Here is a 12,601-nt window from a genome sequence, read left to right on the forward strand (position 1 = left end):
TGATGGAAACGGACAGGGGAGAGATTCCAGCACGTTTCTAACACGGTTAAACCTCTTCCAAAAATTAGATATTCAGTAAAAAAAATTACAGCTTTTAATCCTAACAGCTCGTTTTTAAACAGAGGGTTTAAAACTGAGGGAACTCTCTGTAGGAGAGTCAAAATCAGCTCATGGAGAAAGGGATGGGCACAAATCTCTCTAAAATGATGCCAGAATAACACCTGGAATTTCCTTTTTCTCGCAGGTATCAAGGTGCTGAAGCAGGCAGAGCACCTGATGGCCTCCAGGATCATCCTGCTGAGCCCTCAGCTCTCAGCACCTCCTCTGCACGGTAAAAAAAAAAAAAAAAAAAAAAAAAAAAAAAAAAAAAAAAAAAATTGAATTTTGACTTTTCTTTCTTTTCCTGCCGGTGTTTCACCTCGCCTACAAAACGTGAGAAACCTTTGCTCAGAAAACACGGTGAGGGGTGGATTCTTTGAGAAAACAACAATTTCTGTGTTTCTTTTCACAGGGGACCAAAGGAAATGTAAAAATTCCTCTTTTCTCCTCGGCCTCCTGAGAGAGGTGAACGATGAGCTCCGAAGTCACGCCGTGGCAGCTGGGCTGGGACTGAGCCCAAAGCTGGAAAAAAGTAAAGTTCAACCCTTTTCCTCCTCCCAGAACAGCCAGAATTGGGGGGAGTTGGAAGATTTTGGCTCCATCCTTGAGGGAACTGCTGATTATTATTAAATTTTGCTAAATTTTGTTGCACAAACACCTCATTTATTCTTGCAGTGAAGAAGAAAGGCTCAGCACCTAAAAAATCTGAATTTGCTGCTCAGCTCTAATGCCACTTTTCCAGACCTTGATGATGAGAAATTTCTCTAGGAAAAAGTAAAATTTTGGACTTTTCCTTCATTATCCTCATGATCATTCCCAATCCATCAACAGGGATCCATTTCGCTTTGAAAAACATTAAAATAAAGATGAGAAACGCAGCGTTTTATCCACTTGTGTTGCAGTGTCACCTCTCAGACAGAAAAAAATGCAAATGAGATTAATGAATCCAGTTAAATTCTGCCGTTCTTGCAGCAGGGATGGCTGCTCAGGAAGGAGAGCTGAGGGAAGTGGATCCTGCAGCTCTTTCTCCCAGGGAGTTTGTGGTGTTCCAGTATGGCCTCTCCATCCTAAAATTCCTCACTTTTCACATTAAAGTAAGTCTAAAATACCGGGGGGAAAAAAAAAAAATCAAGAAAATTTACCCCAAAATACTTCTTGGCAAACAGGCTGCAAAATTGAAACCAGTTAGAATTGAAATCAAAATGGAAACCGATTAGAATTGAAATCAAAATGGAAACCGATTAGAATTGAAATCAAAATGGAAACCGATTAGAATTGAAATCAAAATGGAAACCGATTAGAGAATGACCAGTGTGCAAATGGCAGGAATTAAATTCCACTCCTGTTTTCTCCACAGCAGCACTGAGTCGTTTTCAACTCCACAAGATTCACATTTGTCGATTCTCGACCACGCCAGTCAGGAAAAGAGGAATTAATCCCTGCCTGCTGCATCATTTTGTGATAATCCAAATAATAAAAGGAATAAATTTTAAGAATTCTGTCATTCCCTCTGCACAGTTCTTAGCACACCTCTGGGTAAACTCTCCAGGCTGTTTTGCACAGTATTTAAAAAATAGATTTAAATTTATACATAATAAAATATTTTAAAATAATTTTAATTCTTAAATATTTAATTAATATTGTAATAGTTCAATTAGCAGCATAATCATTTCAATCTTTTAAATTAATGATTTAAAATATTTATTAAAATACATTGTAGTGACTCCACCCAGAGCTCCAGGCCTGGACAACAATTTCATTTATTTAATGAAAGGACTGGCAAGAAGAACTCTTAAAGTTTTTCAAACCATCTCCATTCCCATTTGGATTTTTTTTTTTTTTTGGCTCTGTGCACTCAGAGCAAATCAGAGCTGGCTTTTAAATTAATTTACATCCCATTAATCCCTGACGAGCTCCAAGTTCTTACAGAGCATTTTCCCTCCTTTTGCAGGCTCCAGAGCTGGTCCTGGGTGTTGCCTCCAGCCTCCCCCTGAGCCCTGCCCAGGGCTGCACCTTCAGGAATTCTTTCTTTTATCAGGTTTGCCCACCCCACAGCCACAAAATATTGTTATTTGCCATCAAGCAAAATGAAAAGCGTTAATTAATTACTGCAAGTCGTAAGGTGATCGAAATTTCCTAAGGGAAAAGGAAAATTATGTAAGAGATCATCAAGTGTTAATAAACTCGAGATAAATCTGTGCACAAACCTTCCACAGGAAGGTTTAAATCCATTTAAGGGGAGGGTCACACCCAAAGCACATTCCATAAATAAACTCTGATTTTCTCACGTCCAAGTTTTGCCACTTCTCATTTTTACCCAATTCTCTCCAGGTCAGCTTTACAGGAGTCAGTGCATCAGCATTTTACTTCCCCTATCGAAATTACAAATTGCTGTAATTGAATTATAAAATCTGGCTACTCAGGCATATTTTTTTTAAAAAGTTTTCCAAGGTTCAGAAAATATATATATAGAAACTTGTCTAGGTTTATATTTATATAAATAGCTTATTTATACAAAAATATATATAAATTTATAAAAATACATAATATGTATTTATTATATAGGATGTATAATTTCCTTAAAATATATTTGTATAAATAAGGTTTAGGTTTATATTCATATAGAACTATATCCATATATAAATATATATAATATGTATTTATTATAAAATATATACAATATAACCTTTAAAAACTTCTACAAGCAAGGCCTAGGCTTATATTTATATAAATTTATATCCATATATAGTTATATATACTATGTATTTATTGTATAATATATAACATATAAATTTTTAAAAAATAAATTTATATAAATATAAACCTAGACCTTATTTATATCTACCTAGAGCAGAGAGTGCAGTTTTAATTCCCATCACAGATTATTCAGTGAATTCCTGTGCACTGATTTGAATCCTTGCACTCACCCAAAACTGAGACAAACTGCAAGAATTCCATCAGCTGAACTAATTCCTGCCCTTGGCCCAGTTCAGAATATTCCATTTTTTTTTCTTTTTCCTCAGAATTCCAAAAAGAAACTTTTCATCCTGAGGGATTGCCTGGGCTCTGCGGGAGGTTTCCTGCTGCTCCTGGTGCACTGCTGGGCTCACGTCACTGCTGGGGACATCAGCCACGACTCCAACCCTCTTTTCCTGTGCCTTTTCCACCAGGTACACCAGCATCTCCCAAAAAATACCTCAGAATTGTATTTCCCCAAAAAAATACCCCAGTACTGTATTTCCCCCCCCAAAAATGCCCCAGTATTGTCTCAATGTAATCACAATAAACTCATTTCTGTTCCAAAAATTTTTAAAAAATCCTTACTTTAAAAGTGAAGGGTTAATGCTGCCAGAGTTAAGAAAATAAAACCAAGTCAGCTCCATCTGACCCCTCACCTGGGCAGTAAATGGGAAAACCCAACAGAAAAACCACTTCCACCATCACAGCTCCGGCTCAGAGCACAAACTCATCGGATAAATCAGACAGGAATTGGAATTTTCCTCCCTGGTTCTCAAAACCTTTGATGAATTTGGGGTTTTTATTGTCATTTCTCTAGGCTCTAAAGGCCTGTCTCAGTGAGATGTTCTCCCTCAGGCTGCAGCTGCCAGCAGCTGCCCGGGGGCACAAATCCCAGGGGATAAATCAGATGCTGCTCAAGGAGGAGCCGATTTCCACAGAGAAAATCGACCTCATCTCCCAACTCTTTGAAGTGAGAGTGAAAAGCCTCGAAGACATGGAAGCCCTTGAGAAGGTAACAAAAAACCCCACAAAAATCACCAGACCTGGCTTAAAATGTTCACAATCCCTAATTCTTAAAATATTTTTAGAGTGGCAATTAAATGATTCATAAAACCCAGTTGGTTCCAGATTACTCTGTTTAAGGAGGAAGGCTTAAATAAATTAAATTATTGAAATATTAAAATTATTTAACTTCATGTAAACCATTAGGTCAGCATAAGCAGCAGTATCATGAAAACATGTTTTAAAATAGTACAGAAAGGCTTTTAAAATTAATATTTATCTGCTCTCTCCGCTTCTGTCTGCACAAAGGACCTCTTGCTCCGTGTGAAATCTGAAGGATCACTCCACACCAAGCGGCTGGTGAAGAAAAAAGAGAATTTCCTTCAGCCCCTGAGCAGCAGTGGAAGGGACAGCCTTGGACAGAGGCCACAGTGAGCAGAATTTCCTATTATTCCCTACTCCAATTTATTATTCCACTCCCTTAGACAGTGAAAATCATCTCTCTGGTTTGCTCCTGTGAAGACAAAGTTTCAATCCTGGCATTTCTTCTCTCTCAATTTAACCCTTTTCCTGGTTTTTTTTTTAGCCTCAAAGAGGAAACTGCCAATCCCTCTTCCCTTTCAGAACTGGAGGACAAAGTGGACGCATTAACTGAGGAGCTGGTGCAGATTTTGGAGGATGAGCAGCAGTTTTTAAGCAGTGAAGGCAATGAAGAGCTGCTCTCTTATTACCTTGAGATAACCACTTTGGAGAAGGAGAGTTTGGTCAAACAAATAAATGAATTAGAGGAGGAAATAGCCCAGGGCAGGGAGTTGTGATACTCCAAACTCTGGTTTGGTTCCTGCTCCTCTGCGTTGGGCTTCAATCCAAAGTAAATTCTCTTTTTTTCCTTTCATTCCAATGGATTTTTCCCTCTCCATCCCAAAGGCTCGTTAAATCAGGAGGAAAAGCAGTGCAGCAATTTAAGTGACAAGGCTTTGGCCGCAGGAATGGATATTTCTGGCCACATCCAAGTGCTGAGAAGAAATATTGCTGCAAAGAGTTTCCAGGAACAGGAGCAGAATATAGAACCACTCAATTCCTCGTGTTAAATAAATTATTCTTTAAACTAATGCATCGCTCCGCGAGGTGTCCTGAGGCCTCTGCAGCTGAGAGTTGCAGTTTTCCGATTTTATGACACAGCAAAAAACTGCAGATCGAGTTACTTGGCTTAATTATGTCCGTGCAATTACACTGAAAGTGCAAGAAATATTATTTTCCACCACTGAAGCAACTTCTGAAGTCACTTTATTTCAGCTCTGTGCTACCACCCATCCAGGAAAGCTCTTAAACCTGGGGAATCAATCTCTTCTCCTCCCAAATTCCAGAGCCAACCCCCAAAACATGAAATATTCAATATTTCCCAAGCAGTGAAACATCAGCCCAGTGTAGATAAAAATCTCCAGTGTAGATAAAAATCAAGTGAGGGAAGAGCAAAGTCACTCAAAATTCTTTTTTTGTTACCCCCTCTATCAATAGAGAGCACAAATTAAATATTTTTGTGAGTCACTAAACACCCCGGACATTTCTGCTGGTGATTTTTAGGTCTTGGCTGCTCACACCTTTGCCAGAAGGAAGGAAAGTGTCTTTCAAAGCAGCTTTGGGGGTGTTTTTCTCTTCCTTCACATTTGCTGCTGTTTGCACCCAAAAAAAAAGCTCCTGAACACCTTTGAAGGCACCACCAGCAGCTGGCTTCGATAAAAAAACGTCAGCAGATTTATTGATTTATGCATTTCCTTTTTAACTCACAAGGAGAGTCTCACATTCCATCTTCAGTCTTATGTTAACATCAGTTAAAAACACTTTAAAAATCTCGGATAAACACCCCCCCCCACACACAAAAATCCCCATAAATACAGAGTCAGAGATGATGAGACAGGAAGTGCTGAAGTTTTTATGTGGGTTTGTAGTGCCAGCCTTCACCCCACCACGAAATCAGGGCTCCAAAATCCCACGGGGAGCCCCGGTTCTACCTCTTGGTGTTGATCCAGTGGTACCTGTCCACCCGTGGGCCAGTGAAAGCCACCGTGGGCTTGTAGGTCCTGTAGCCCCTGTGCTGGCCAAAGTGGGGGCCCTCGGCCAGGTGGGGCTTCCTGTGCAGGTACTGCCACCAGGTCTGGGGGGGAACCTTGCAGAAGTCACCAAACTGGGCAGCAAAAAGGGAAAATTATCTTTAAACGTGCTGGGCAGCAGCCAGGACACCCCAGTTCCATCACACGCCCTCCTGCCAAAGCTCCATCCCGCCCACAGCAGTGCTGAATTTGGGGAAAAGGTCTTTGAGAACCAGCCCAGGTGTGTCCCTGAGCTGTGTCCCCAAGTGTCACATCCCTCAAACCCCTCCAGGGATGGTGACTCCACCAGGGGTGGTCACCATCCTGCAGAAACAACTGTTGAGGTCTTCAAATAATTCATACGCCGGTGTTAAAACAAGTATAACGGGTGGTGCCATGAGAATTAGTTTGTAAGAAACAGGCCCACAGTTTTTTAGCTTTGTTTTGTAAAACAGGGATTTAAAAAAGACTTTACACAGTCGCAGGGCAGGAAAAATTGGACATTTAAAATCAGACTGTATGTCACTCTCATGGGGCAGGAAAAATTGGACATTTAAAATCAGACTGTACACAGTCATGGGGCAGTAAAAATAAGCTGGACATTTGTAATCAGACTGTACATCCCTCTCATGGGGCAGGAAAAATAAGCTGGGCATTTAAAAATCAGATTGTGCATCCCTCTCATGGGGCAGCGATGCCATGTGCCAGGGCTGGAAAACCCTTCCAGGGAAGAAATCAAACCTGAACCTCCCCTGGAGCAGCTCGAGGCTGTTCCCTCTCACCCTGCCCCTAGCAGAAGAGCCAGAGTCTCACTTCCCACCTGCCAGAAGCTTTGTCTGAGGGATTTCAGAGGGAGGTTTTGGGGTTTGCCCCGGCTCACCTGGTAGACGCTGTTGGGGTTGCTGACGGTGGGGATGGCTCTGGGCTCCCTGCTGAAGCTCTCCTCATCTGAGGAGGTCCCAGAGTGATAATCCAGGGCCGCCCTGCCCACGGCCAGGCTGATCTGCTGGGGCAGCTCGGGGTTCTCCAGCCCACCAAAGCGCGCCACGGTGAAGGGCCGGCTCCTCTCGCCGTACCTGCAACACCTGCCGTGGGTGTGCTGCCCTGCCAGGACCCACCTCACACCAAAAACCACCCAACCCCTGGGTGCTGAGGCTCAGGGTGATGAACCCCCAGCCCTGAGGGGCTCACCTGCAGCACACCTCGAAGGGATCCACCCACAGCGTCATCTCCTTGGGCAAGCCCAGCGTGGCGAAGTCCACGTCGCTCTCGGCGCACGCCTGCTCCAGCAGAGGATCCCGAGCCTGGTGCTGGTTGATCCTGATGCACCTGGGGAGCAGCAGAGAGCGGCTGGAGCTGGGTTTTCGCTGCAGGTTTGCAGGTTCTGGTCATGCAGAGCACACCCAGAATCTCTGTTTATTGCCTCAGCGCTCGTAACCTGTAGGTGCAGGTTGTTGCTGCAACCTGGTGCATCAGGGGATGATGTTGAACTCTAAAGTTCTCCTTAGAGCCCTGAGCAGCAATTCAGCCTCACCAGCTGATTTAGCAGCTCCAACAGGCCTTGGCTTCTCATTTTTTTTCATTTTTTGCTGCTTTAAGTGTTTCTGACGAGCCAAGTTGCTGCTTTAAGTGTTTAAAGCAGAACCATCCCCCAAAAAAATCACTTTAAGACCACTTGAGTTCTGCATCCCGACAGTCAGAGGCTGCCTGAGACACTGGTCTTGAAATTCCTACCTCAGGTCTCTAATCACACATTTACAGGTTAAAAATTCAGAATTTTCACCAATTAATAATACAATTAATAACTTCCACCAATTAATAAGCTTCCTTCAAGCTTAAGGGATGTCCTGATGGTTCCTTTTACATTATTTATTTCACTTCAAGGCCCCCAGGAACATCAGCCCAAGGCTCCCTGGCCCTCTCACCTGAAGGCTTGGCCTCGGGATGGATTGTCCAGGTACCAGTGACTTTTGTACTTTTCAAACAGGATCGTGGTCAGCCTGGCTGCAAACTTCTCCAGCTCGTGCTTGCTCAGCTTGTCCTCCCTCCTCACCAGCTTGGTGATGAAGAAAACCGTGGCAGCAATTTCATCTTTCATCTTCAATCCCAGCACAGGAGCTGCTGGAGCAGAGAGGGAACACCACAGCACAGGGGTTTAATAACATTAAAGCACCGTCAGCTTCCAAGAATTGATGCTGCAAAACCTGCACGAGCCAGAGCCTGGAGCAGCCCGAGTGCCAAAGAGCAGATTAAATTTAGTTTGGGGTATTAAAACCAGTTTAATGCATTACTAGAAGGCACCAGCACTAAGCAAGTTAAGGGAGAAGATTTAAAAAGAGCTTTAAGTATAATAGTCCTTATTTGTCACATATATTACAAGTGGCAGGCCTGACAAATATATAGATTTTTATGAAAAAAAAAAAATCCAAAAATATCACCTTTTCACAGCAGAGACGGTAAAAACTTGAGATAAACCCCACAAACAGCTTAAAGAGGCACCAAAAAAGAGATAAAACACCACAGGACTCGGGATCATTGACACAGGGAGAACCCCCCACAGCCAAAGGCTGCCTCCCTCTTTCCCTGGCTGGGATTAGTCAGGCTTTTTATGGGGCAGGACCCACGTGGAGAGGAGGGATGTAAGAATATTCAGGTGTGCAGCAGCTGCAGGTGTGTGATAAATTAATTAACAACCTGTCCCAAAGATATTCCCATTCTCCTTGGATTTATCCCAACAGCAGCTCCTCCTTTTAGGGTGATTTAAATGATTCCATCCTGAATTCTGTAGTGTCCATGAATCCATAAATCCCCGGGGGATATTTAATATTCACCACCAGGAAAACAGCATCAGGCTTATTAATTAATGATTAGGGTTGTGCTGGTTTGCTTCTTTCCACCTGAAGCCTTCACATTCGGGGTTCCTTTTTTAGAAAACTTCTTGATTCTGATTTTTTCCCTCTGGCATAGAAACCCCCAGCGTTGTCACCACAAGGGTGACACCAACCCTGTGCTCCTGGGGTGACACACGAGGATTTTGTTCCCTGCAAACCCCTGAGGAATTCCTTCTTTTTTCATGGAGCAAAGAGGGCAGGGCCAGCTGCTCTGGGGTTTTTGGGGAATGCTGCAAAGACAGGAAATCACTGCTGGGAAGAATTTCCTGCCAGCCTTTTCTGGCCTCTGTCTGTGCAGTCTGGGAAGGTTCTGGCTCTGTCTGCATCCAGAATTAGCTCTGGAGCATTCTTGGACAGCCAAGCTGGCTCCTCACGCCTGAGGGCTGAGCTTTATTCTGGAGATTCAACTTCCTTGAAAAATGTCATTCTCTGAGCTGGGTGGATTCCCTGGCAAACCCTGCAGCCGCAGCAGTTTTTCTGTGATTTAAAAAATTTGTTCCATGGTCAAAAAAAAAAAAAATAAAAACACGAAAAAACCAGTCTTCGAGGGACTTTAAAGTTTTTGATCACATTGATTTTGCTGCAGGGAGCAGGAGGGGAAGAAAAAAAAAAGAAAAAAAAGAAAAAAAAAAGCCAAACCACTAAAAATCAGTGCCTGGATATCCATGGGATGATCCAGAACTCCCTGAAAGCAGGGGAATTGTATCCAAAGCCTTCAGTGGGACTGGAATGAGGCCCTCAGCTCCAGCATTCTTGGGCAGATTAAATGAGGTGTCCCCTCGGTCAGCAGGCAAGCCTGGGCTTGAGCCACGGAGGGTTTCTGTAGTAACTGCAGCCCCAGGAGCAAACACAGCTCCCCAAACACAGCCCTCCGCCCCTGCAGCGCTTCTCCTCTGCCCACGCCCCTGCTTCAAAGGACGAGTGTGCTGAAATAAAGAAAACAAGTGCATGGAAATGGAAGAAAACGAGTGCAGCTTGGATTGTCAGTGGCAGTGTCCCCTCTGGAGCAGTTTTGTGGGGGATGGATGAAGGGAGGGATGGATGGACAGAGGGATGGATGGATGGATGGATGGATGGATGGATGGATGGATGGATGGATGGATGGATGGATGGAGGGATGGACGGAGAGAGGGATGGATGGATGGATGGATGGATGGATGGATGGATGGATGGATGGATGGATGGAGAGATGGATGGAGGGATGGAAGGATGGATGGATGGATGGAGGGATGGATGGATGGATGGATGGATGGAGGGATGGAGGGATGGATGGAGGGATGGATGGATGGATGGATGGATGGATGGATGGATGGATGGATGGATGGAGGGATAGAGGGATGGAGGGATGGATGGATGGATGGATGGATGGATGGATGGATGGATGGATGGAGGGATGGATGGATGGATGGATGGAGGGATGGATGGATGGAGGGATAGAGGGATGGAGGGATGGATGAATGGAGGGATGGAGGGAGGGATGGATGGAGGGATGGAGGGAGGGATGGATGGATGGATGGATGGATGGCAGGCAGCTCCTCCAGGTAAGCAGCTGCAATTTGTAGATATTGAGACAAAAATCAGAAAGTCTTGGTGATTTCCATACGGGTGACAATCTCCTGAGGGAAAAGCAGCTTGGGTTTGTTTGGTCACTTGCAGAAGCAGCAATTCCATGAGCCACTAAGTCACAGGGCAGGAAAAAACCTCATACCTGCAGGTTATAAAATTATACACCTGTAATTAAACCGTGCAGACTCTGTGAAATGAATTATTTTGGGCTAGAGCGAACCAGAAGCTGATTGTGATCAAAAATTTTAAGGGTTTGAGTACTCCATATTGCTAGAATTTAACTTAAGATTCCGTGATTTAAGTAATAAACCTACATAAACCTAAAAACCCTCCGTGGTGTTGATGCAGGACGTTCTAAAATGAAACCACAAAGACAACAAAGCCACCTTGAGTTTATTTTATGGAGCCTAAGAGCTGTTGCTCTTTAAATAATTCTGAATTTTCTGGGTTTTCTCGCTCTGAATTTTTCCCTTTCCTGAGCTGAAAATCAAGGACAAGCAGAGAGAAATTCCTGAGCAGACCCCCAAAAAACCGAGGTGCAGGAGGTGAGGATGAGGATGAGCTGGCACAGCACAGGACACTCATCTTCTCCCAACTGCTTCTCTGCCTTTTGGCCATTCCTGGTGGGAATTAAATCCCAGGACAAGCAGTGCCACCTCACCCTGCCCTGGAGCCGTTTGGGTGGAAATTCCAACCTCAGGGTGTGTTCCCCGTGTTGACTTTTTGCCCATGGAAACCTCTCCTTGGGACACAAAAGCTGCTGGGGCTGGGGCCACCTGAGCTGTGCCCAGGTCCCCCTGGCAGGGTGACCATGGTGACAGTGGGTACACAAAGCTCCAGCCATGGGCTGACCCACGGACACTCCGAGCCAGGAGCCCCAGGGGGAAAGATGGAAAAATGGGAAGAGGAATTCCGCCAGGGAAAAGCTCCACGGGAGAGGAAGAGGGGAAAATCCACCCATTTTTTCCCACGAAATCCTTTTTATCCAAACTCTGTCTTCATCGGGATTATTCCAAGGTAAGCTCCTTGAGGGTAAATCCTGACTCCTTTAAGGTGTTTGAATTAAATTCAATTATATTCTTTAAAATCGTTTCATTTGCAGAAAAAACTTCTCCTTGCACACTCACAGATTGTCTCTCATTCCTCCTTCAGCTTGATAATCCATATAAAACAGCTTTATCACGTTATTAATTGTGTGCACATCTCTCAGGCACGGGACATAATTGATGAGAACTCCTGCCACAGGCTCAGAGCAGATCTGTTCCTTTTTTTTTTAGCTTTTTTAGCTAATGATCTGTTAGTTTTTTTAGCTTTTTAGCTGCCTCAAATGAGTGTAAAAACCAGAGCATTCTGACACCTGACTGACAGCACGAGCTGTGCTCCTGGATTTTTTTTTTTTTTTTTTTTTTTTTTTTTTTTTTTTTTTTTTTAAGGGGAAGAAAAAAAAAAAAAGGAATAAAAAGCTTTCTGAAATTCAGGGAAATGCTGAAATTCCCCCATCCCTGCCGTGCTTCATCGTGGAAAACTCCCCATGGGAATGGCACAAAGCCAGGCAGGGCACAGGGGGGATGAGCAGGAACACGAGCTGCTGCAAACAAGGCACTGATCCAGGGGATGATATTCCCCTGGAATGTTTTGTCCTGGCCCAAATTTGCAGGTGGATTTGCACTCCCACCTCTGGATACAGCAAGGACTCCAAAGTTTTTCCTTCTGTCCCCTTCCCTTTGTGTGCTGCTGAATAATAATTGCTAATTTAGTGTTTAATTGCTTCTCCTTTACCCTCTTGAAATGATCTTTGTGCTGGGTTCACTTGGGTTTGTATTAGTAAGAACTCCTAAAATGTGGTGTAAATATTAAATATAGACAGAAATATTATATAGAAATATATTAAAACTACATGAACACGAATGTGAATATGAATAGAAATAAAATTGCAACTATACATCTAGGAATAGGAACAGGAATAGGAACAGGAATAAGAATAGGAATAGGAATAAGAGTAGAAATAGAAATAGAAATGGAAATAGAAATAGAAATAGAAATAGAAATAGAAATAGAAATAGAAATAGAAATAGAAATAGAAATAGAAATACAACTAGAAATACAACTAGAAATACAACTAGAAATACAAATTTAAATATTTGGAATTGAGCAGAATAAGGGTGATATGACCAATATTTTTCATTATTGCTTTATTTTACAAGCATTCCTTAT

General features: G+C 43.2%; 1 protein-coding gene across 2 annotated transcripts; it reads right to left on the minus strand.

Moving 5' to 3' along the window:
• Positions 1–5,775: 5,775 nt before the first annotated feature.
• BTG4 (BTG anti-proliferation factor 4) lies at positions 5,776–8,047 on the minus strand. Of its 2 annotated transcripts, none has more exons than XM_066334780.1 (4): positions 7,856–8,047; positions 7,122–7,259; positions 6,811–7,006; positions 5,776–6,025 (listed from the first exon to the last, which is right to left on the minus strand). In XM_066334780.1, the coding sequence occupies exons 1-4, from the start codon at positions 8,026–8,028 to the stop codon at positions 5,849–5,851; spliced, it is 684 nt and encodes a 227-aa protein (XP_066190877.1). In that variant the 5' UTR covers positions 8,029–8,047; the 3' UTR covers positions 5,776–5,848. The 2 variants fall into 2 exon arrangements, with proteins under 2 accessions (XP_066190877.1, XP_066190876.1); XM_066334779.1 differs by having other exon boundaries at positions 6,811–7,015.
• Between the last annotated feature and the right edge of the window lie 4,554 nt (positions 8,048–12,601).

The sequence above is a fragment of the Sylvia atricapilla genome, chromosome 23 (assembly GCF_009819655.1).
Source record: "Sylvia atricapilla isolate bSylAtr1 chromosome 23, bSylAtr1.pri, whole genome shotgun sequence".
NCBI classification, from domain to species: Eukaryota; Metazoa; Chordata; class Aves; order Passeriformes; family Sylviidae; genus Sylvia; species Sylvia atricapilla.